This window comes from Dufourea novaeangliae, unplaced genomic scaffold (genome assembly GCF_001272555.1).
Source record: "Dufourea novaeangliae isolate 0120121106 unplaced genomic scaffold, ASM127255v1 scaffold84, whole genome shotgun sequence".
NCBI classification, from domain to species: domain Eukaryota; kingdom Metazoa; phylum Arthropoda; class Insecta; order Hymenoptera; family Halictidae; genus Dufourea; species Dufourea novaeangliae.
The window spans coordinates 1,340,875-1,363,338 of NW_015373964.1; the positions used below are offsets into that span (position 1 = coordinate 1,340,875).

The 22,464-nt window shown below is 37.6% G+C and overlaps 1 protein-coding gene across 1 annotated transcript in view; it reads left to right on the forward strand.

Annotated features, from left to right (window-relative positions):
* The window catches only part of LOC107186678 (rho guanine nucleotide exchange factor 17), a 60,053-nt gene that overhangs the window by 15,494 nt on the left and 22,095 nt on the right, over positions 1–22,464 (forward strand). The window contains exons 5-7 of the mRNA XM_015574606.1: positions 1,094–1,513; positions 4,459–4,762; positions 5,685–5,985. Coding sequence (XP_015430092.1) covers positions 1,094–1,513; positions 4,459–4,762; positions 5,685–5,985 — 1,025 coding nt within the window. The remainder of the gene's footprint in view (positions 1–1,093; positions 1,514–4,458; positions 4,763–5,684; positions 5,986–22,464) is intronic.

Sequence of the window (22,464 nt, forward strand, 5' to 3'; positions counted from 1 at the left end):
AAGTAAGTCCTTTTTCTTAGTTCTGAGAAACATTGACATGAATTCTGAGATTTATTTTACATTGTAGGATCTTCCTCTTAAACAACATATTACCCTCACCACCTGTTGATTTAGAGGTTCGAATGCAGACAAGTAATTAACACACTAACTACATTTGTCTACTAAAATACACGCCTACTTTATCACTTTAATGGCAATATCTGGAAAATTTCTTGTCGATCGGCAATACGAAAATTCTGTAAATAACATCCAAACATTAGAAAAGCGTTGTTACTGTGACTACTAGTTCGTTATTTATCGTAGATAAACATATAGTCTCTAAAAAAAATTTTAAATATTTTAAATAGTTCTAAAATGACTATTGGTTCTTGATTTTATGAAAAATGTCGTTTGTATAATATACCAAAAAGATGCAGCGAATGGGTTAAATCCAACTGCAAGGAAGGACCATAGACATTAATCATAAAAAAGAAGTGAAGAATTTGTCTCAATTGTTTGTGAAAATTTTCAGAATTTGTGTGTATTCTTTTCGTAATAAAATCACTATATAGAAAGAACTTCCAGTAAAGTCTGATATAGTTTCGATTTTAATGTAGTCCTACTAAAACCCTCACTGGAGGAATTGAATTTCTATGTTACCGTAAGTTCGGGTAGCTGTGACTCAGTGAGAGGTAAATTTGTCTTAAAGTCAGCAAATGAACATTTCTAATTTTCCAGCTGTTTTGCAGGTACTTTCACGTGAAATATCTTTTCACGTAAGAATCAACTTAATATAAAAGTTTTCAGAGCTCCAAAAGCGAAAATGATGATTTTCTGACTTGGGACAAAGTTACTCCAACTCACGGTACTTATTGCTTCCGGAAATTTGTCTAATAATGTGAAGTTGCAGGGCCATCCACAACCTCACAATAAATATTACCAACTAAAAACAAATGTTCGCGGTATATGCATATTTTTGCTTCGTACGATCACACACTTTATCGTGTTCTTTACAATATGATGATTCTCTATGATGACGTCTATTCACGATGTCCCCAAGTAATAAATCAATTTTGATCTCCACAATGATAACATACCATATTTCTGTTCTCAGCGAATCGAACAAAGGCTCAACCAATAGCCACGTCGAATCGCAACGAGAGCAAGGATGTTCGCGCGAGCACGTTACCACGAAGACGAGGGGACATCAGCCCGGTCGTCTCGACGCCGCAGAACAGCCCGAATCGTCAGAGTCCGCGAACATCGACGCCCAGCGTTGACAGCGCCGTCGGCTCCGCGGAAGGCCTGGGCGTGCCTCAGACCGGAAATCTCGAGGAGATCCGTCCGCGGAGCGATGGTTCCGACAGTCTTGCCACTTCCAGTGCCCTCACCAGCCCGGAACCACCAGTACCCGAGATCCACGAGCCGAGGGTCGATCTGGTGCAACCGGATGCTCGTCCGATCGAGATCGTCGCTTCGGAGCCAGCCTTCCCGATTGTCGAGAACTCGGCGATCGAGGAGACCGTGCAGAAAGGTGAGTTTCAGAACATATTACGGTCTAAATGGAAATAGAAAATTAACCCCAGAGCGTTCTTCGGGTCTTTTTCGACCCATCGTGTCCTCATTCACATAAAAACTATTGTAATTCTGGGAAAAGTATAAGAAATGAGTTCTCGTGTGATTATAAATTATTTAGTTGCGTTTTTATAATTATTTAGATGTCATTTATGCCACGAAACAATAAAATCGCATTATGTGGAACATTCATATGCATGCAGTACTATTACCAAGTACGTGAACCTGTTATAAATTAATAATGGGGTTAGAATATATTGTTTTTATATATTTAAAATTATTATATAGATGCGACTGGATGCTTGTTCCTTCAATACTCTTATTGTATTAGGAAGTTAAATATATCAGTTCTATACTGTCAGGTCATTTTTGACCCAAAAATCTGAAGTGTGTAAGTCGAACGGAAGAACGCTCTAGGGTTAGGTAAAGAGACGCACAGAACTTCAACGGTTTAGTACACCGCTGAATTTGTAAATTGCTTATGATATTCTGCAACGGTTTGTTATTCGACCGATTTCGTCAGTAGAAATTGGCAACATAATATCACGTTCTCTGACATCCTCACGGCATGTAATTTTAATTTAATGACTTTATTCGTGCCAGAATCGCACCTTCGTACGTGTGTCTCGTTTCTCATCTCGATACACATGACGTTCATCCCTCGAATCGTATCGGTCCGCGACATATTGCGTTGAGTAATAAATAGCGTCCATTTCTTCTACTTAGCTGCACTTCCGTCGAAGACATACTCGCTATCTCCGTTAAATTTAGTAATCATTATTCAAATTACGAATTTTCATCATTACTATTTTGTATCTATTTGTTATTTAGTTTCATCGACTCTGGCGGAAATTACGAAATGAATATTCAATGGAATTTATCTGATACAAAATTGTCTGCAAAAGTTAGATAAACTTTAGTGACAGTTTTAATTTACCTCTAATCTCCAACAGGATAGGCAAATTTCTGATGGCAGTTTTAGTAAATTATATTCCACAAATCTATTTCTACAGAAACATTCGCAGAGTATTTAACAATTTTCATCATTACTATTCTGTATCTATTAATTACTCAGTTTCACTAACTATTAGCGGAAGTTACGTTACAAATATCCAACATATTAATCGGATATACAAGTCTCGAGAAAACTTGAATAAAGTTTAATGACATTTCTACTTTGTCTTGTGACCCAATAAGTCTCTCAACGGAGTGGACAAATTTCCGATGCCAGTTTTAGTAAATTATACCTCACAAAATCTATATTTACAAGAAACATTCGCGGCCTATTTACGGCTCAGCCCGGCAATCGAACCGTTTCGGCCCACGCGAAAAGATTCAACGACCCCCGCAACTTAATTAACGGATATTCGTTGACACGTTTATCGAACCGCCGAACGGCGAGAATTAGAGATCACTCGTTGAAAGTGTGCCCGGCGGGAGGATGTATCCCCATTGAAATCGAACCGGATGGAGACCGGTCGTATGTTTTGCGCTTGTCCACCACGGTGAAGGACGTCTGGCTCTATTCTCGGAACGGTGGAGCCAGCAAAACGAAATAGAAATTATCAGCGTCATCATGTTATAGCCATCCTCATTGATGACTTCACACGCCCCCTCCATCCCGCTCGCTCGTTCGCTGGAGTTTCGCTAATCACAATAAATGCCTAGGCACGCGGTGATCTGTTTAACTATGACGAACGCTGCTCCGTACAGCTTGCTTTCATTTCCGTCGTACCGTCGATTGGCAGGAGATCCGGACCGGGAAGAGTCAGACAAATTGGAGAGTGTTCTCATCCTTCGTTCGACTACACGTCTTCCATTTTCTTTTATTTATTCTACTACTTTTTTTATTCGCTCCTGTGGTTCTCGGAATTCGTCGAAATCTTTTCTAAGATCCAATGAATAGGATATTTCAATTAGAATTCCTTCGTTTCCGATAGTTTGTCAGCTTGATCGACCGCCAGTTTTTAAAGATTTAACTGACGGTTGGGGGGGGGGGATAAGGAAGAACAACATCGATGACCTGAATAGTTTAGGAAAATGCTCATCTTTCGCTGTCAATTTCGAAAGCACTCTTTCTCTTTCTTTGCTAAAACATAGATAGTCGTGGCAAAATGGAAATGGAGTCAGATAATTTTTAGCGATGAAAGGGAATGAAAGCAATTCTATTCAGATTCAGATACAGTGCGACTTTGTCTTATTAAATATATTCTAACATGAATATTCACATGTCACGTTTACATACACGTTGGTACTAAGTAGACCGCAGATGTATTTATAGCATACACGATTATCTAAAATTCATTATACTACATACAACATTCAATAAATTTTTTAGTCTATTAGGCGTACCAATAAGTAATTCACTATTTTCTAAATGAAATTACAATACAATTCAAAGTCAGTATGTCTTTTCATTCTCTTGCTTGATAGAAACAGTGTAAGATATCACAGAAAAATAACATAAATATATTATTAAAAAACCATACATTCTTATTTTCTTATAAACGAATATTAAATTTGTTGGAAAACAATGATTTATATATCGGTACACCTGCTATTAAAATCTTGATAAAACCCTTAACAAAGTGAACGAATCTCTAAATCCAATTTCTGTAGATTAGTCTAAAAAAAATCTATATTTGCATAAACATCCGCCGTCTACTTAGAACCAATATACAGAAACGAAAGTTTATTATATCACTAGGGTCTACATATGCATATAATACACCTACGCTTATATTACTTGCTATACGTCATCGCTTGTTCGACACATTTATTCAGCTAATAAGTATTCAAGATTCGAATTCAATTAACAGATCATTTCCCGCCCCTGCTTTCATTGTTCCCGCCAGCACCTCTGAGCTCTCGTTCCAAAAATTAAAGCATAATGGTTTCTCCCAGAAAATAGGATAGAACCTCACGAGGTGATAATAACACCGCCGCCGGAGGAGCCACGGCTGAGCCAGGCGAGCGAGGGTAGCGAGGCGGCGAGCGAGGCACCCTCAGAGGCCTCCTCGCCGTCGGGTAAGACGAGAAGGTACCGGGGAGACACCAGCAAACGGAGAAAGGGCGTGTACATAACCCAATGGCCGGAGCCCTTGGACACCGACAGGAACAAGCTGTCGGCCCAGAGCAGCGAGGAAAGAGACGAGCCACCTGCGACGCCCAGCGACCTCTCCGACTGCGAGGGCCACACGCCTAGAAGGTAACACGAGAACACCACCGCTAATATATCGGAATAGAATGCAAATAGACCCGAAGGCGTCTTGCCTACAGGCACGATTTAAGGAAAGAGACAGCCGAATGTTTGTCCAAGAGCACTCGGTTTTGTCCTCCCACTTTCGTCAAGGTGACACTTCCACGAGTTCGATTCGAGCTTCGTAAAAATGAAATGTACGTATAATATGAACGTTCCGGGTAAAGCGTGAGGATTTTGTCAATTTGAAGCACCATTTTTAGCGCCACTTTCCTCCTCCACGTGGGTATTAGAACGAATCCTCGTAGTATGGATAGATCTCTGTGATATTTCTTATTAGCTTGGACATGAGACGCTATTCTATGACCAAACTGTGATTGTTTTTGACGATTCTCATTCTCGTGGATTAATTTATAATAATAGGTATTGAATAGATATTCGTAGCTAGGGTTGAGTTATTTGAAGTTTACTCAATTGTATCTGCTAAAAGAAGGTACAATGCTCGAAACAATTAGAGGATCGTGTATTGCAATTGCTCCGCTCGTCAATACGATGTATAATATGCGAAAAGTTTTTCATATTAAAATAACTAGGTGTTAATATTGTTAATATCGTATGAAAAAGGTATCGATCTAGCAAAGCTATAACACATGTTTTGTTTCTTTCGCTTGTTGATATAACAGGACAGCCCACATGTGCGATCCCCTAATTCTTCTGATCAGTCTAGAATCTACCATCTGTTACTGGATTCATTTCGATTTTTTAGTGATGTTACAAAAAGTACAAACAACGACAGATCAGTGATTTCAATTTCGATTCATTAGTGATACAAAAAGTACAAACAACGACAGATCAGTGATTTCAATTTCGATTTATATAAATGTTAACGAAGCATTACAAGGTGAATCGTGATTTTATTTTCCACTTTCAGATACAGCAAGAGACCTCTTCGTGGTCCATACGGGCAAATGCTCGAGGCCGAAATGGCGAAGCCGCGTACTACCGATATCGCCCTCGAAGAAGGTCTTCGTCCCCGTAGAAAAGTTTCCGCGAATCTCTCGTACAATACAAGCGCGAACAACAGCGGTTCCGAGCCGCCCACGCCATGCCATCATAGAACAACCTCCAGCCCGAGCAAACTCGAGGGTCTTCCGGGACCAAGTCCCGAACTCCTCGCTGAACTACTTCGAGGATCTTCGGAGAGGGTGGCTCGAGCGCCGGTGCATCGAAACGTGAGTACTATTAAATTGAATATTACATTAGTTCGATAAAGCGAGACGGAGAGTGAGATATATACGTATAGACTCTATGATATATCGAGAAAATGATATATTGTAGTAATGACAAATATGTGATAGATCAATTTCTATCATTTTTAAACGATTCGACAATCAAATACCTACTTGAGAGATTCAAAACTTATCAAATTGAACATTAAATGATATACGACAATATTGAATGTATCGATATTGTGATAAAGAAAACTTGGTAGTTTAATTTTGTAGAATTATTTCGCAATAACTGTGAAAATTATTGACACTTAGTACCGTGAATAGTACTCTGTCCATATAATTACTATTAAAAAGGAAGTTATTGCGAAACATGTACAGAAATAGTAAAATTTTTTCTTTTAAAAATCTCGTCAATTTTAGGAAATATTCTTTACAGTAATGACTTAATATCCAAGAATTTCTAGACAATTAGTGATAAGCATTCACAGCTAACGACAGGTGAATCTCAAAATTGGAAATGATCCCTGCAGACAGTTTCGTAAATTCTAAATTCAAAAAATTTCTTTTCCTTTCAATTGGCTTTTTTCTGAGACGTGTTATTCGCCCCTGAATCATAATCGTACACTTTACGCGCTGTAACGACGAGCTAATCAGCGGATCGATTAACGAGCCGGCAGCAGTAAAGACAAAAGAAAGGAAGCCAACGCTCTCAGAGTGAGTCATGAACACCGCGATTGATCTTATCGTGCCTCAGTATCTCTGGCGATCTCTTTGGTGATCTCCGCATGTAACATCTAGCGACGAATTTACAGCAAGGGATTAATGGGGTCTGTTGTTCACTATGTGTCGGCTACACACGGAGAAGCCAATCGTAAAAATGATTCTCTGATAGATCGGCAAACTGAATCACGGTTCTGGAAGAACAATTACAAATAAGTGACTTAAAAGGATAGACCACCTTGTAGGCCAAAAAGAATAGGTAAAAATTATTTAGTAAAATATTGAGATCTTTTTAAGGAATGATAGACGACATTTTAACTTTATTTGCATATATTATTTATTATTTAAAATTACAAAATGGCGGAGCTATACAACACTGTCTACTGTCATGTCTGGCAGGTCCTTATCAGCTAGCCCCCAGCAGATCTTTGAACCTATTCATTCGATTATCTTCCAATTTGGACACGTTATTTTTTACAAGATTATTTACATAGTCCCTTACGATTTTGTTGGTACGTTAATCTGTTGAATATTGCGAACTTCCAAAGTTATTTTTCAGCGAAAACATTTTTTTTCTCTTCATAAAGCTGCTCTAAATATGTGAATTCGGCCTTTTGTTTCTGGGGAACGGTAGTTACTGCTACAATGTCAACCGAATAATTTAATTTCAAACGTAAATTCATAACATTCTCATTCGTATCCCATCAAACTAATGCTCTCAAGGATGGAGAGGAACGGTCCCCGAGGGGCTGGGAATTATAGAAACGAAGGAGCCGATCCACCGAAAGAGTCGTCATTCGTGACACACGACTCCAGACCGGGGCGACGAAAACGTAATCTAATAATAATGTTCGGCCATACTTCTGGGATGAGTTGGTAGTTTGGCCAGTGCACTCGAGATTAGCATAGTGTCCCCTTGATTCTGGCACGGCGGGGGCGGGCTACCGCGGATATTCCTGGCCTTAGGTGTACCTGGGGACCGATTGGCCTCTGCCGATCCGGACGGAATCCACCGTCTAGGATTTTTACGCAACTCGACCTTGCTCGACACATCGACACCCGCCCTCTGTATCGTATATGCGCGTTCAACCCACGAGTTCGATCCTGTTTTCGTGAAACGTTCTCCCCTGGTCGGTATTCCGTCGTTAATTGAAGTCCTTCTGTCTATGATCGTTCGAAAAGATCTCACGAAAACACATTTCGAAGATATGTCCAGAGCTTAGCGTGCGACTCGATCATAACCTGGCGAATAATTTCAGATCAGAAATTAATTTCTGAGTCTTAAGTGTTTTGGATTGAATTTATTAATTGCCTATTTTAATTTGGAAATTTAAATACATTGATTAGTGAAGAATATTGACCTGGACCTGTGAGGCAAAACACGCAACAGGGTGATTATTCACCCATAGTAGAATTTTTTATGTATATTATCAAGAGTTATAGTTTTCTACCATAATTTTATCTTCAAATTCGAATAATTTTGTTTCGAATACAAGTGATCTTGTTTTCTTAAAATACTTCCGTTCTTTTAAACGTTTCTTCGCTAACGAGGAAATTCGTCCGCTACGCACGCTGTGTTATGTACACAACAACTGAACTCAGTCCAATTTCATTTAACTTTGTATCACAGTGTGCAGCTATCTTTAGTCTAAAAGTATTTCGTCTCAAACCCGCGACAAACGCAGTGAAAGTTAGCTTACGATGCTTTCTAAGGTCTCGTTCCTTTTCCGAGTAATCCTGGCAATTTAATGAAACTTTCACGACCCCGCGAAGACAATAAAAAGAAAGATTAATTCACAGTATCTAAATTAAACCACTAACTTCTCCCTACTGACTGTTTGTGTGTGGAATATTGCTCAATTACCGACGAATCTACCGTTTCGCGAGCGCTTTTGTGTCCTTCATAAAGAATACTCATTAGATTCCGATCGCTATGCAAATTTATATCTCTATCGAGTAATTTATAAAGAACAGATAAACGTTTCGTTGAATGACTTCGTTAAGTTAAAGGCAAATTAAAAGTTTCATTATACTCGATTGACATTTTTAGAAACGCATGAAGTTCCATGGTCTAACGATAGTACAGAACTGACAAGATGGGGGCGAACGAATGAAGCCGAATCATAAAAGTAGATTTGTTCGCCTTAGAACCCGGCATCGCGTGTATTTATCGTGATTAGTCCTCCTGATACGAACAAAGGGTACACGTGAACGGAAATGAGTCACAGAAGAGGAAAATGGATTTCCTCTGATTGAGAGAAAACAGAGTCGTTTGGTACACGGAACACGAAACGTTGAGAATTTTCGGAAAGAAACGATCTTGTTACCGAAAACAGTATAAATTTAATGAAGACATTGTCCGTTACCATTCACGATAAATTTTAGTATCTTCCGTGGACTGGTATCTTTAAGAGAAGTATTATTTTTCGAAATTCGAACGATAGATAGTGATAGATTCTGAATAGTGATGATGATGGTTTCTCGAGAATAAGAAGGTGTGTACGCGTTGTGGGGAAAATAATTATCTCTTCCAGAATGCGTATATCTCTCAGTGATGATTCATTAATACACTTACAAGAAGCTATGATCGGAGAAGGTCAGATATTATCTAATACATTTCACTTTGAAAATTTTCAACAAATCATCATGATTTTTACCCTTATTTTGAAGAAAACTAGTCTTTCTGAAAAATTTAACACATTTCTTAGTAAAGCGAATCCAATGTACCTAGATGAGAAAATACTTGTAAAATGTATATAGTATGTAGAAAGAAATTCTATCTTGACAATCATTATTGATTCGATATTATCGATTACAGATTAGATTCGTGCGAACATATTATTATGCCTATAACAATTGCAACATATTATACCACGACAGATATTAAAAAACAAAAGGTACAATATATCCACAGAAACATATTACGACAGATTATTTATTCTTCATTAATTTAATAAAAATGGTTCATCCATTTTAAGTAACTAAACAAACAAAATTTGGCATATTTCTCAGTACAGTGAATCTTAATGAAATTAATATAGGCTAATAAATACTTATAAATAGTAGTATAGATATAAATTTGTATAGATTAATTTTTAGAGACTGGAATTAAACAGAAATTTGTTTACCCCAATAAGGGTTGTAGGTACTATGTTCCAAATAAAACTTCATTGAGCTTTCATAAACTTCTCACAACATGAAGTTTTAAATAATCAGGTATGTCATAAATGCATAAAATCCACGGTCTAATAATAATACGCGGTTCGTAGGTGAAACGAAGCTTCGAACATTGCAGTTGAACGGAAAAATGTGAATCATTCGTCGCCACGATGTATCGGAATAATTCAACAAGAGGGGAGACCGTGCATCGCTCGATAAAATATTTGAACGTAATAATACTGCGGCCAGGCCGGAATTTCTAGACGTTACATCGCGGAGAACAGAAGAAAAAATTGGGAGGGGAAGCGGTTGACATTCCGACGTTAGAAATAACGTTCCCCTGGGCAGCTCCGTGAAATACGACCAGGTATTATTACGCGCTGGAACATAGGATTTCTAGACGAAAGATCGCTAAGAAAACACATAAACTAACTGGCGTGAAAATAGCGGATCGCGTTCGAGTGGAATATGGGATATTTTCAGGTGGGTGTTCCTTCATCGATCCACCGATGTGTCATCGGGTTCTGTGCGTGGATTTCTAGAATTTCATGAATGAACCGCGGATGTGCTTACAACGCCCGTGGTGCTCGTGACGTCGACGGCGAGACGTGACGCGTTCCGATCTTCGCGTATGTTCCGCGGTGATTTATAGCAATCCTTCGTCTTTATCATTTCGATGGAGGCTGCGCAGTGTCTGATACTCTATTTCTTCGCGAACGTCACAGAGCGAACATTCGGTTCCCCTTAGTTCCTGGAAATCGGAGACGTAGCAGTTGAGATCTTCTTTAACCCGGACACGTGAACTTCGGAAATATAAATAATCACGTGGGGTGCTCATGGATCACCAGGAAAAAGTGACTATTTGTTGACTATGATAGATAAAAATCTGGATGTTTTACCGATTTTTGTGAAAATTGAATAAGCAAATAATTTGAAAACTAATCATCAAACCAGTCCTCTGTCGTTTTCATTGAATATGTTTTTAAATATGTTTTTAAATATGTTTCGCAAATATTCTTCATGTTTGTGTAACATTTGTATAAAATGTCTATTTTTATAGTTTTACTTCTAGGGGAAAGTGGTGCATCTCGATTTGTTTATCGGTTGTGTTGTCGCATAAGCCTCCAACAGGTTCACAAATTTCCATTCCAAAGTTTTAACCGTTTTTTGGCGAATTCGTTTTGGGATGCGGAAGTTATTTGACCTTTTTCGGAATGCGAAGGTAGAGTGACAGTCGTTAGTATTGCTAGAGAAACAATAGACCACGATAAGATTTTCTAGTGTATTGGCCTGTTTGTGAAGAGAAATAAGTAAAATTGTTATTGTAATGAAACTTAAAATAGTCTGTTTTGATAAATACGAATTTTTATAAATACAATTACATTCACGTGATTTCTGAAGTAAATGCATATTATTTTTTCTATAAATTTTGTAGTATGGTAATTGTAAGTACCACATGTTTGATGACATATGTTTAACCGAGATCCTGTTATTCAGAATGTCTAGTGATTGCAAGATTCAGTGATTAATGAATAAGTTGTGCTTCCTCAATAAAGATTTGTAAGTGTTCAATATTTAGTTTCGATCAACCGAATTGGTAATTCCATGAAAATTGAACTATCGAAAATTCCAAATAAACCGTGATAATTTTCATACGTGGATATCACTATTTATCATTCCTAATATATTCTGATTATTTCAAATGTTCGAACGCAACTGTTTCCTGCACATAAATTTTCTACTAATGAAACTGTAAGATGGCTCAATTTGTTTTCCATTGAAGAGAAGCTTCTCAGCCCACACATATTCGTACAGCCACGTTCACGGTGTCAAACGGACGATTTACGAGCGAGCGATACACGATCATTTTCATATGAACAGCCAGGAAAACTTTACCGCGCGAAATTTCCGTCCGACCGTTCGACGCCGATTAATTTTCATATGAAAGGCGTACCAGCCTTGAGAAGTTTATCTAACGCAGCTATTCATAACCAATCGGAACCGATCCGCGGGGGGCTCGTCGCGAACAAAATGCTCGAGGCTGCATCGAGAAGGTGTTCGATAAATGCGTATGAAATGAACGGAAATTTCGAGTTTTCGTACGCCATCGCACAACCGGCGCAGACTAAACAACCGTCGTCGTTCGGAATAGCCGCGGGGGCCATGAGACGTTGAAAAAATATAAAATAATTCATGGACGCGCGCAATAAACGCACATCCCTTCTGTCGCGCGGCGATGCTCATCGATTTTCGCGCGTCTCGTTCGTACGGATGTAGGAACATTTTTTTTTCTGTTCTCCAGACCATCGATTCGACGTTAAAAACTGGAACTAATTGGACTGTTTGAAATATCACGATACATGGACAGTGAATAGGAACGTTGATTTTTTGGATGGAAGACAGAATTTTGGACAGAACGTAATTTAAACGACGAATAAAATATTTGTAATGATTGGACTGTGGATTTTATGCATTTATGAAATTTTGTAATTATGTAAAACGTTTTAGAACGTTTATTCGAGGTTTCCTTCCATTGTGAATTTATTAGCGTTTCCCTTGCATCCAGTTTCGAGAAATTAATCCATTAAATTCTATATTTGCATACACACCCACAGTCTAATAATTAGTTTATTATTTACTATTGCATCTGGTCATAGTCGAATATGTTCATTTTATATGCAATAACGAAATTAAGCTTAAAATGATAAATTTAAAGAAATTAGTTTTTTATTTGAAAAGTTCTTGATTTTCATGTTGTGTAATTTTCAAACTATAAATTAGTATTCTTTAACCCTGCAGTTTTCCTCGGGTCTACATGACCCGAAGTGAAGATTATATTTCGATACGTATCATATTTCTAAATATTTGTTTTTTGTATGCAGTCGTATTTAAATTCCACGTATACTTACTGTGTATTTTCCATTTCTTAAGAACAAATTGTGTCAAAATTTGAAACACTTTTATTTAAAGTGATTCAAACGTGAAGAATAAGTCAGGTGAATAGCAGGGTTAAAGCTGGAAAGAAAGTACTTGACATCAAGAACCAGATTGGAGTAATCGTAAATCATTTCGTTGAACAATGTAAATGAATTAATGTAACTATGAGAATATTAACTCGAAATCAGGGAAAAATTTTTATTACAGGATACGGTTTTCCTAAAAATAGATAAATACTTCCAATCCTTTGTCCGGCGATGTGGGAGTAAAAGTAATGCAATGCTGAGAGGTAAGAATTTGATACTGTAAGTTGACCATCCAAAGATTTGATTCATCGCCAGACAAAGTATGATGACCGTAATACTGCACCGAGTCTTCATTAAAATTCGATCGACTAATGGAGATCCTGTCATTCGTTCACAGGACAATTAAGGTCTTCTATCTACCCATTGTCGATAGTTTGACATTGAGTAACAGAGTATTTTGACACAAAGACGTGATTGACGTTTCTTCGTTAAATGGCGGTTGGGGGTGTTTTTGGTATCAAAGGTACTGTGCAGTTGTGAAATACAGGGGAAATCCCTTGGTGAAACGAATGTTGTATTTCCGGTACACGCACTCGTGGAAACGATAGGCGACGTTGCGTTAATTCGATTTCTACTAATTTCATTTCGTTATGGAGAAGTTCAACTCTTAATCGGCGGAGTGGAATTTGAGGAACGCCATGAATATTTTTAGAACTTTTTATTTGTATTCGATTGTTACTTAACACCTTCAAATCGAATTTTTTTAAACGATGAAGTCCATCATATAATGGTACGGGCTTATAATACACTCAAATATGCAGAAAAGAATAAGTTAAGCATACTTTTGAAAATCCATTTTTTGCATAGTCCCATTAGTCCTCAACAATGGGATCATGTGTTCCAATAGGTCACAATTAGGTCACAATAGGGTAAAATTAATTATAATATTATGAATGGTAAGGTGTATAACATTAAATACAGAGTCATCTGCACAGAATTACTTACACACAGATAACCTGACGTTACTAAAGTCTGATACACTCTGAAATATAGGACTGAAGATAAACAATTGAATTTAGGAGCATATATCCGAACAGACATTGTAAAAGTCACTTTGTGAAGTATTGTCCTGTCAGTCCCCAAATGGGTTAATTGTTAGTTCCGATGTTTCTTTACAAGAGAATACAAAACAATTATACCTCATCCAACGAGTCGAGCCAGTAAAAATAACCAAAACATTCGCGTGCTAATCCCAGCTATTGGCTGGCAACTGTCTCTGTCCCTGTCCCACCTAAAAGGTCAACACCTCCACTTGTTTATACTTAACAGACTCGACTCATTGGATGATATATACTTCTGTAATAAGTAATACCATTACCATCTCACCAGTTAAGACTTAACCCTGAAAGAATTTCACAGAACCTACTCAGACAGACAACGTGTTAAAGTGTAAGAGGTCCAAGTCGAAATGTGATTTCCCAGAGTAGATGGAGTCCTAATAGCTACCATTAAATTAGACAAAAGAGCAAAAAGTCAGTCATTCAAGCGTAAATCTCCAACTTTAAAAGCCGCTTATCGCGGAACGCAATAACCACGCACGGTGTTCCGTGAAACTCACGCAACTTCAGGTGGGCTGTATCGAAAAGAGCATTCCACGTTCGCGGAAGGCAATCGCGACGATCGTGAGTGTCAAGGGGGGGGGGACTGGGACAAGGTCGTGGCGGCAAAGCCTCTGCTCTCGGAACCGGACGAACAGGACACACCACCGTGGCGCGCGTGTAATCCACGTGAGAGAGTCCGCCGCGCCGGCGTTCTGGAACCGAAACGATCCTCCGCCGTCTCTCTTCCGCCGCCGCCGCCGCCGCCGCCAGTCTCTTGGGCATCGATCAGCCTGGCCGTGGTTGTGCGACGGGTCGCCAGTGTCAGGCGTAACGCCGTGTCTCGCTGTCGCTAACGGAAAAATCTCTCTCCCGGCCACCCCTACGTGCCTCGATCTATCGTGATCCTTGCGCGGTGATCCTGTGACCCAGAGACACGTGTGACCATCATCCTACCCGAACTCTGGGGATAGGGGATGACCATCCGGGCGCTCGTGTAGCGGCTACGTTTTCGCGCGACCAGCACAACATTAGAAGCAGAGGGAAGTAGAGATACTCTTTCGTGAGACACTCTGACGTGTTCGTCGTTTTTGACGAGATTCTAGGTGCTCCCGAGGACACCCGCCACGTCCGTCCGGTGTCACGTGTGAGTCTTTTGAGAAACCGTATCCCGGAGGATGGTGACGGTAATCGACGAGAGCATTGTCGTTTTTGTAGAGTTAGTTTCTCATTGATTTCGACGTGGTGCAGTGATTCGACGGGATAAGGATTTACGTTGTTTATATATTTGGGGGGAACTGGGGTTGCGGAGAGGAATTCCCTGGTTTATATGGGGGAATGCATTGCTGATAGGAGTTCCTTGTTTATAATCGGGAGATCGTGTTGCTGATAGTATTCGAGGAGAATCGAATTGGACGATAATGTACAATACATATATTCGTGGCAGTTTCTGGTATTTATTCGGGTTATTAGAGATCGCACGGCGTACGCTAGAGTCGTAGGAATATTCACGGTTGGTGGATGGTGAAGGTATGCGGGTATTGTAAAGCTGTTTGGAAGATTCCAAAGACTTCATAGTACTGTTAGCCGCGGCTAGAACTAATATTACCCGGCTAGAGTAACGGCATATTCGCTGGTGCATCGCGTAAGCTCGGCCACCTTCTATTTATTCTCGATTCTATTCGGATCAGCGTATACCACTTGCTGCTCATAATCTAAGGTACAGGGGAAAATAATCGCGCCGGCAACAAGTAGCACGGACCGGTAACGTTTCGGTGTATCTTTAACCCCTTGCAGCTGGAATTCGAACGGTGGGCACTCGGCGTAATGCTTTATTTTAGAAACTCGGACGTCGAATTGCAGTCGACGTGAATATTTTTGTTTTATTGTTATATTCTCGGAATACAAAAGATTTTGTATTGTCGTGCAAGGTCCTGCAATAATTTTGTCCATTGGTACAGAACATAATACATCATACAGAAATTGAGAAAATTCTGCAGAGAGTTTATGTGTATTCAAAGCCGAGTTGTACATTTCTTTATATCCGTTAAATTACTTTTTGTTATTTCACGTAAATCAAATAGACAGAACTTCTGTTATTAATATCAAATGAAATCTATTCTTGGGAACCTAGCATATTCACATGCGGATTATATTTTCAGGTGTAGTTAACATTGTACAGCTATAAAATACAATACATATTGACGCGGTAATATCCAATAATTTCAATATCATTTTAGAATCTGATTATCGAGTTATTACGATGAAACGTTAAATTTATTAGAGCGTGCAAGGTGTTAAAGCGTTATTATCCAACGTATCTCGATGACACTTGAAATATTCAGTTTCTGTGCTTGACAATTAGCATCCCGTTGAGTAATTGATATAAATAATTCAATCACAATTTTCAATACATAACGGTGTGCCGTTCACGCAGCTTCGACAAATCCTTTCACGTTCCGTAAATATGGTTTGTTTGCGTTCATTCGGTTATTGTGTAGTGAAAATTGAATATTATCGCGTGAACTGCACTGCACGCAGAAGAGGGGGAACACCGAAGCGAGCGGTATTTAATCCCTCTAATTGGAGGATAGTAGAAATAATATAAGTACTGGACGGGTAATACTGATACTTGGTGAAGGTCAAAGGTTAACCTTCGGTTTCACCGCTTGTTAATCAGAATTACGCGCGCAGCTCGTTTGAAATGCTAAAACTCATCTTGTATAATTTCGTGGCTGGGTCCTTTGAGCCGACACAGCACGAATCAGTAAGTAACTTCCACGCGAGGCTACTTAAGATATGATGATCATACGAGCCTGTGACACGGTCAAGGTAATCTTGTCCTTTTTCTGTGCCGTCGTTCCTTCTCTTTTTCGTTGTTTACTATCGTGGTTCGACTGTAATAACAATCGAGTTTCTATTTTCATTTACCTCCTACGTGCTGCTTCGAATAGTTCACGTCTTTAAACAGAGTTGCATGTTATTTTAAGACATTGGAACGGTATACTATAATGCATAGAAATTATAATACTATGGAACGCATTTCTTTTCGTCATTTATCTGGTAAATGAAAAATTGTAACTGTAGTTACAAAGGATGCTCTACTGGGTCAGCTGTATAATATTTGAATTACTAGTTGATGATATATATTTTATCGTAATATTTACTCCTGACGGTATATTCATTTCTTTTTTTGGTGGTAAAGTAATTCAGTATTTTTACATAGTAAGACTTTGTTATAAATATAAAATTAACTTTATAACAGAATTTAAGAAACAAAAGGATATTAATGAATACTATATTCTTTCAATTTATAAAATGTTTGAACAATTACGTGTACCTGTGATAGAAGAATGCATATTAATACAATCTCTGATTAATTGCTTTGTCATATAATCGTCATTGGTAAACGTGTGTAAAATTTCTTCAATTGTTTTTATATCATTACAAAGGTTACATTGTGTAGAATTAAAATATATAAATATTAGTGGATGTTAATTTGATCCATGTAGCTGAACTATAAGCATAGAATTAAAAGCAGACCACGTATATTTCTTCAAATTCTTATTTCACTGCATTTTGAAATTTACATGTTACATGCACGTAGAATTCATAATCTGCAGAACAACTCTACAAACGAAAACAGTGACTGGTCATCTATTTCCTAGTAACCTAATAACACTAAATTTCGGAGAATAATTCTATATCGAACGATTATATGTATTATCTAGTTACAGCGTGAAATACTTTCAATAGTTAAAAGTAAAGTCCATCGTTGTGTACCGTCTGTGATGCTGAACGAACACGATAATGCAATCTAGCATGTGTAGCATACGTGGCAATAATAAAAAGGTCAAAGAGTGTGCTCGTAGCCTGCCTGCCTCTTCGAAACGCTCCTAAGTCCTTATCTCTTTTCTCGTTGAGCTGTCGTTGTTTAATGCCACACGGGAGCCAGATCCGCACAATAAATAAAAACGATGTGTCTGACATTAAGTAGTATAGCGAATATTGTGACGGTTCTGTATAAAACGTTTCTTCGTCCTCTGGTTTATGTAATCATTTTTATTCTTGTTTTTGAAGAGAATTAAAAATAATATGAGAGAGAGATTTGAAACTTGTACTGAAAGATATGGAGAAATCATACGGGAATCATATATTCTATGCATACTGTGATATCGATCCATTTTCTTTTCAAAATGTTAGAACTTTAACTCGTCCTATGACCAACATTCACTTCCAAAATTCTTGAATATTTCTGACTATTATGAGTGTTCTACTTTCAACCTATTTAGTCCCTTGCAATGGATCTATAAAGTGATTCTGGTTAAACATTTATCGCACGCCTGACCGTCAGATCTTTTTATGATGTATCAGTTACTGTAAAGGAAATATATCTTATTTTCGTTAAACACAATTCAAGGCCATAGTTAAAGAGAAGTAAGGGAAGTAATTTGTATTTATATTCCATCTTACTCTTTCCATTCTCTGTTTTTCTAAAAGTACGTTGTACAGCGTTAAGAACGAAGACAACGTGACGTAATATCCTCAGATTATGAATATGATTTGATTTTGATTTGATATGATTTTTTTCATTTAATGTTCCGTTTTTGAGAAATTTGGGTTTGCAAATTCATCTAAATCACGTGTATTCATGCTGGCAGTAAGTAGAAATGGCCCGTAATAAACAGACGCGCTAGCCAGCTCCTCTTATGCTGTCCCTGTATCCAACAAATTTTCAAATTCATTTATCTCAAAAACAAAGAATCACACGAAAAATTTTTAGTCTTCTTTTTTCGACTTATTTTTTCTTATAGAATTACCTTCTGCCCGGTTCTACTACCCGACCTGAGACACCCTGTATACAGATTCGTCTTAGTTAAAATATCTTCAACTTTATGGTTGATAAACAAATTAAAGGAAGGTGAAATACATAATCCAATAATCAGAATAACATATTCAGTAAAAACATTATAAACCGTGAATATCTAGCTGTATGCAATTTTTCGTGGATCAATTCAAAACAAATTAAGTAGAAACTTACTTCTATTCACAAGTCTTAAAATGCCTAAAGAATTTGAGTAATCAATGATGCTAATCATACTTTCAAATAGTATCATCAGTTCAAAGAGAAACTAAACCTTGTATTATACTTCGTTAATTCCTTTATCCCATTATGCATCCATTATAAGCACCCAAAAAGCACAATTTCGCTACTATTATATACATAAAATACTAACTATGTATTCTTTTACTTCCCGATCCTCATTATCTCTTTAACACGTTGACTGTCACAGTGAAAAATGCCGTACTTATCCAGACACAGTTTCTTTCATTTCTTAGGTCATAAATCGTCGCAAATATATCTATGTATTAAATAGAGGCTGTTGGTCTTGTTTTAAATTATACTACGATATTAATTTCACGCAAAAGTTTGCAACGATATTTAAATAATCGAACCTCTTTTATCCATATTTGGGAAACGTGATAGTTAACGTGTTAACAGTTCAAAAATATTCTTTAACAATTTCAATCAATACTGATTGATCCACGCAATTTCTTTCAATTCAAGAGCACTCGGACAGCATCGCGATCTTCAAAACACCCCCCGAAACTCATTGATTGCCCCGAGTCGTCGGTCCGAAAAAGAACGTGAATCAAGCCGCGAATGTAATCAGTTCGGTAATCGGATGGAATGGCGAGCTTCCCCGACAGAAGAAGGCAAAGCTCGCTGTTGAAAAAGAGATAGGAAGGGAGATGGAGTTTGTAAGCTCCACGAGGGGGGCCCTGAGTCACCTCACTAAATATAATGCACCGTGGTACGGCTACGCGTATACATACAACGTGTTCGACGTATGATCATCCGGCTCGGAGTGCGAGAGCTTCGCGTTCGAAACGCCAAAACTTGCGCGGGCCGTGCTTTTAAAGTGGCACTGCTGAATCACTCGCGGGGGCGAGATGCTCGAACGGGGACGCAAGACAGCTCTTGTCAGGGGATTTTCGAGATATCGGGATTTCTGGGATCGACTGTCCGTGGCGTGACGTTGTATACTGAACCGATACACGTGCAGTGTCTGTCATTTTTTTCTTTTTCCAATTGGAGTCAATACATTTCAGTTTATGTACAGCGAATATAATTGTTTTATTTTATCTTATCTTCTTCACTGAATTAGAGTTTGTAACAGCTTGCGACTGATTCTTGGAATTTGTACCTTTAACCCTTTGAGACCTGAATTTTTTTTAAGAGTAAAAAAATGTTTAATTACGCATTTTAATTCGGTAGACTGTTTCGATGATATTTTGCTTAGAAAATTAAAAGGAAAGGTTTGTTATTCAATTGTGAACTCACTAACCTAATAAAAACATTTAGAAGATGAAATAATTCAAATTTATAAGAAAAATATGGATCTGCAACAGAGTATACCTAAAGAAACTTCATGTGCACAAATGTGACCTCCAGGTCTGAAAGGGTTAACTCTCGTGCACTGTTCAGTAAACTATTGCATTATTATTCCTTGAATTAAATTGCAGGTGAATTAAGATCGAGTTAAGGAAATGTACATGCCTACTGCTAGATTATAATTAGACTGTGGATTTTATGCATTTATAGCATACTCAGGTGTCTACAATTAAGTATAGTAAAAAGGTTAATGAAATTCAATAAGATTTTTATTTTACTCACAACCCAAAACAATCTGGGTAGAGTAAACAAAATTTCTATTTGATTTCTGGCTGTGTAAATTCATCCGAAAAAGTTTATATGTGCATAAACATCCGTAGTATAATTACAATATACATATGTAAGTTACTCGTGTCAAATTAATTTACAAATTTCTATAATGAGAGATAAAATTTAGAATCAAACATTGAATTCGGGTCAAATCCACCCGAATAATGCACGCGTTTAGTAAACTGATATGTTCCATTATATTAAATTTATGTGTGTTTTGTTCAACATGGACTAGAAAGACGTAATGGAAATAAGTAGTTAAAAATAATGTAGGTAATTTGGTTTTTTAGGTAATTTGTTGTTAGTAATTCTATTAACTATATAAGGATGATTATGTTATATTATTTTATTAAGTTACTGCTTCGACCCAAAAGAATTTTTCTTCCAAGTAATTCAGCAAGGACAACATGACATTCCTGTAATTAACTTTTCCTTTTTTATTAATAATCCTTGTTTCACGGTGTCAGGAAAATGTTACTCAATAAAAGTGACGTTGTAAAACTAATTGCGCTCGTAGCTGATAAGGGGAACCCATTGGTCGAAGGAAACCTCCTTTTCTCACATCGTTAGCTTTTCCGATAATGTAACTCCTTCGCCTCTGTAAACGGATATAACTCGTACACGATTCAGGGTATTTTTACTGGGACGTACAGCGTAGGTAAACGTATTCCGAGAATGATCTTGGGTTAATTACAACAAACTAAAGTGAAATTCAAGGGGTAGGAAATTAAACATTCATGCTAATACGTTAAGATTTCATTGTTTGTCTAATTAATAGAAAAAAATTGTACTGGACCTTGTAATAAGTTCTCGGAAGGAGAACAGAAAGTATCCACTTTCTGTATTTAATTTACTTCAGGTTTTGTTATAATTAAGATTTATAAATTATATTTAACTTTCGTTAATCTTTCATTACATCTTCTTTAACAGTTTAATCTTCAAAGAATAAACTCAAGCTCCATTGAATCGACATAGAATATCCAATCCACTTCAACGTGGTATCATAAATGTTTTATGCAGGATTAATCAAATATCCTCCACTAAAAATACAAATTATTACAAAAGGGAAACTGAATGTAAAATTATTTCTTTAATATGAATAGCATTATAACATTACGCAGACAGGTTCAAAAGTTACAGAAATAAGTAGCCAGACATATTAAATACACCAACCCATATTCCACTAGTCTTTTACATACAAAATACTTACATGATCTTCCATTCCAAAATACTTTAAAAAATATGGTAAATAGTCTTCAAATGACCATTGTTTCTTGATTTTATGAAAAAAAATTTATGTACAAAATACCAAAAGGATGCAGTGAGCGGAATAACATATTACGAATATTGTTAAGATTAATATTGGAATTTGAATTATTTTAGAACAAATAAAATTTCACAAAAAAAACACTTATTGGCACGCCTAATAAGATCCTCGATTTTCCAAAAGAGTGTGTAGAAAATTCAACAAAAAGAAAAAAAAACGAAAAATAGTGGATTATTCACCGAAACAGCTAACGGAAACCGAGACTTGAAATCAATGGCAAAGAAAAAGAAAAGATTATGCATCTCGTCGGTTTCAGCCCGGAACGATCGACAAAAGGAATTCCTTTGGTTCTATGAACTCATTGTCATGGTTGAATGTTCCGTATAGTGTCGTTCGTAAACGCGGAACGATTCGGATAGGGGCCAGCACGATTGATATGCGAGTGAAAAGTTCACGGTATTGCGAAGGAACGGCAAAGGCGGCAGAAGAGGATGACGATGAACAACGCTGGTCGGAAACTCATCAGCCAGCCGTCGTTGGACAGCG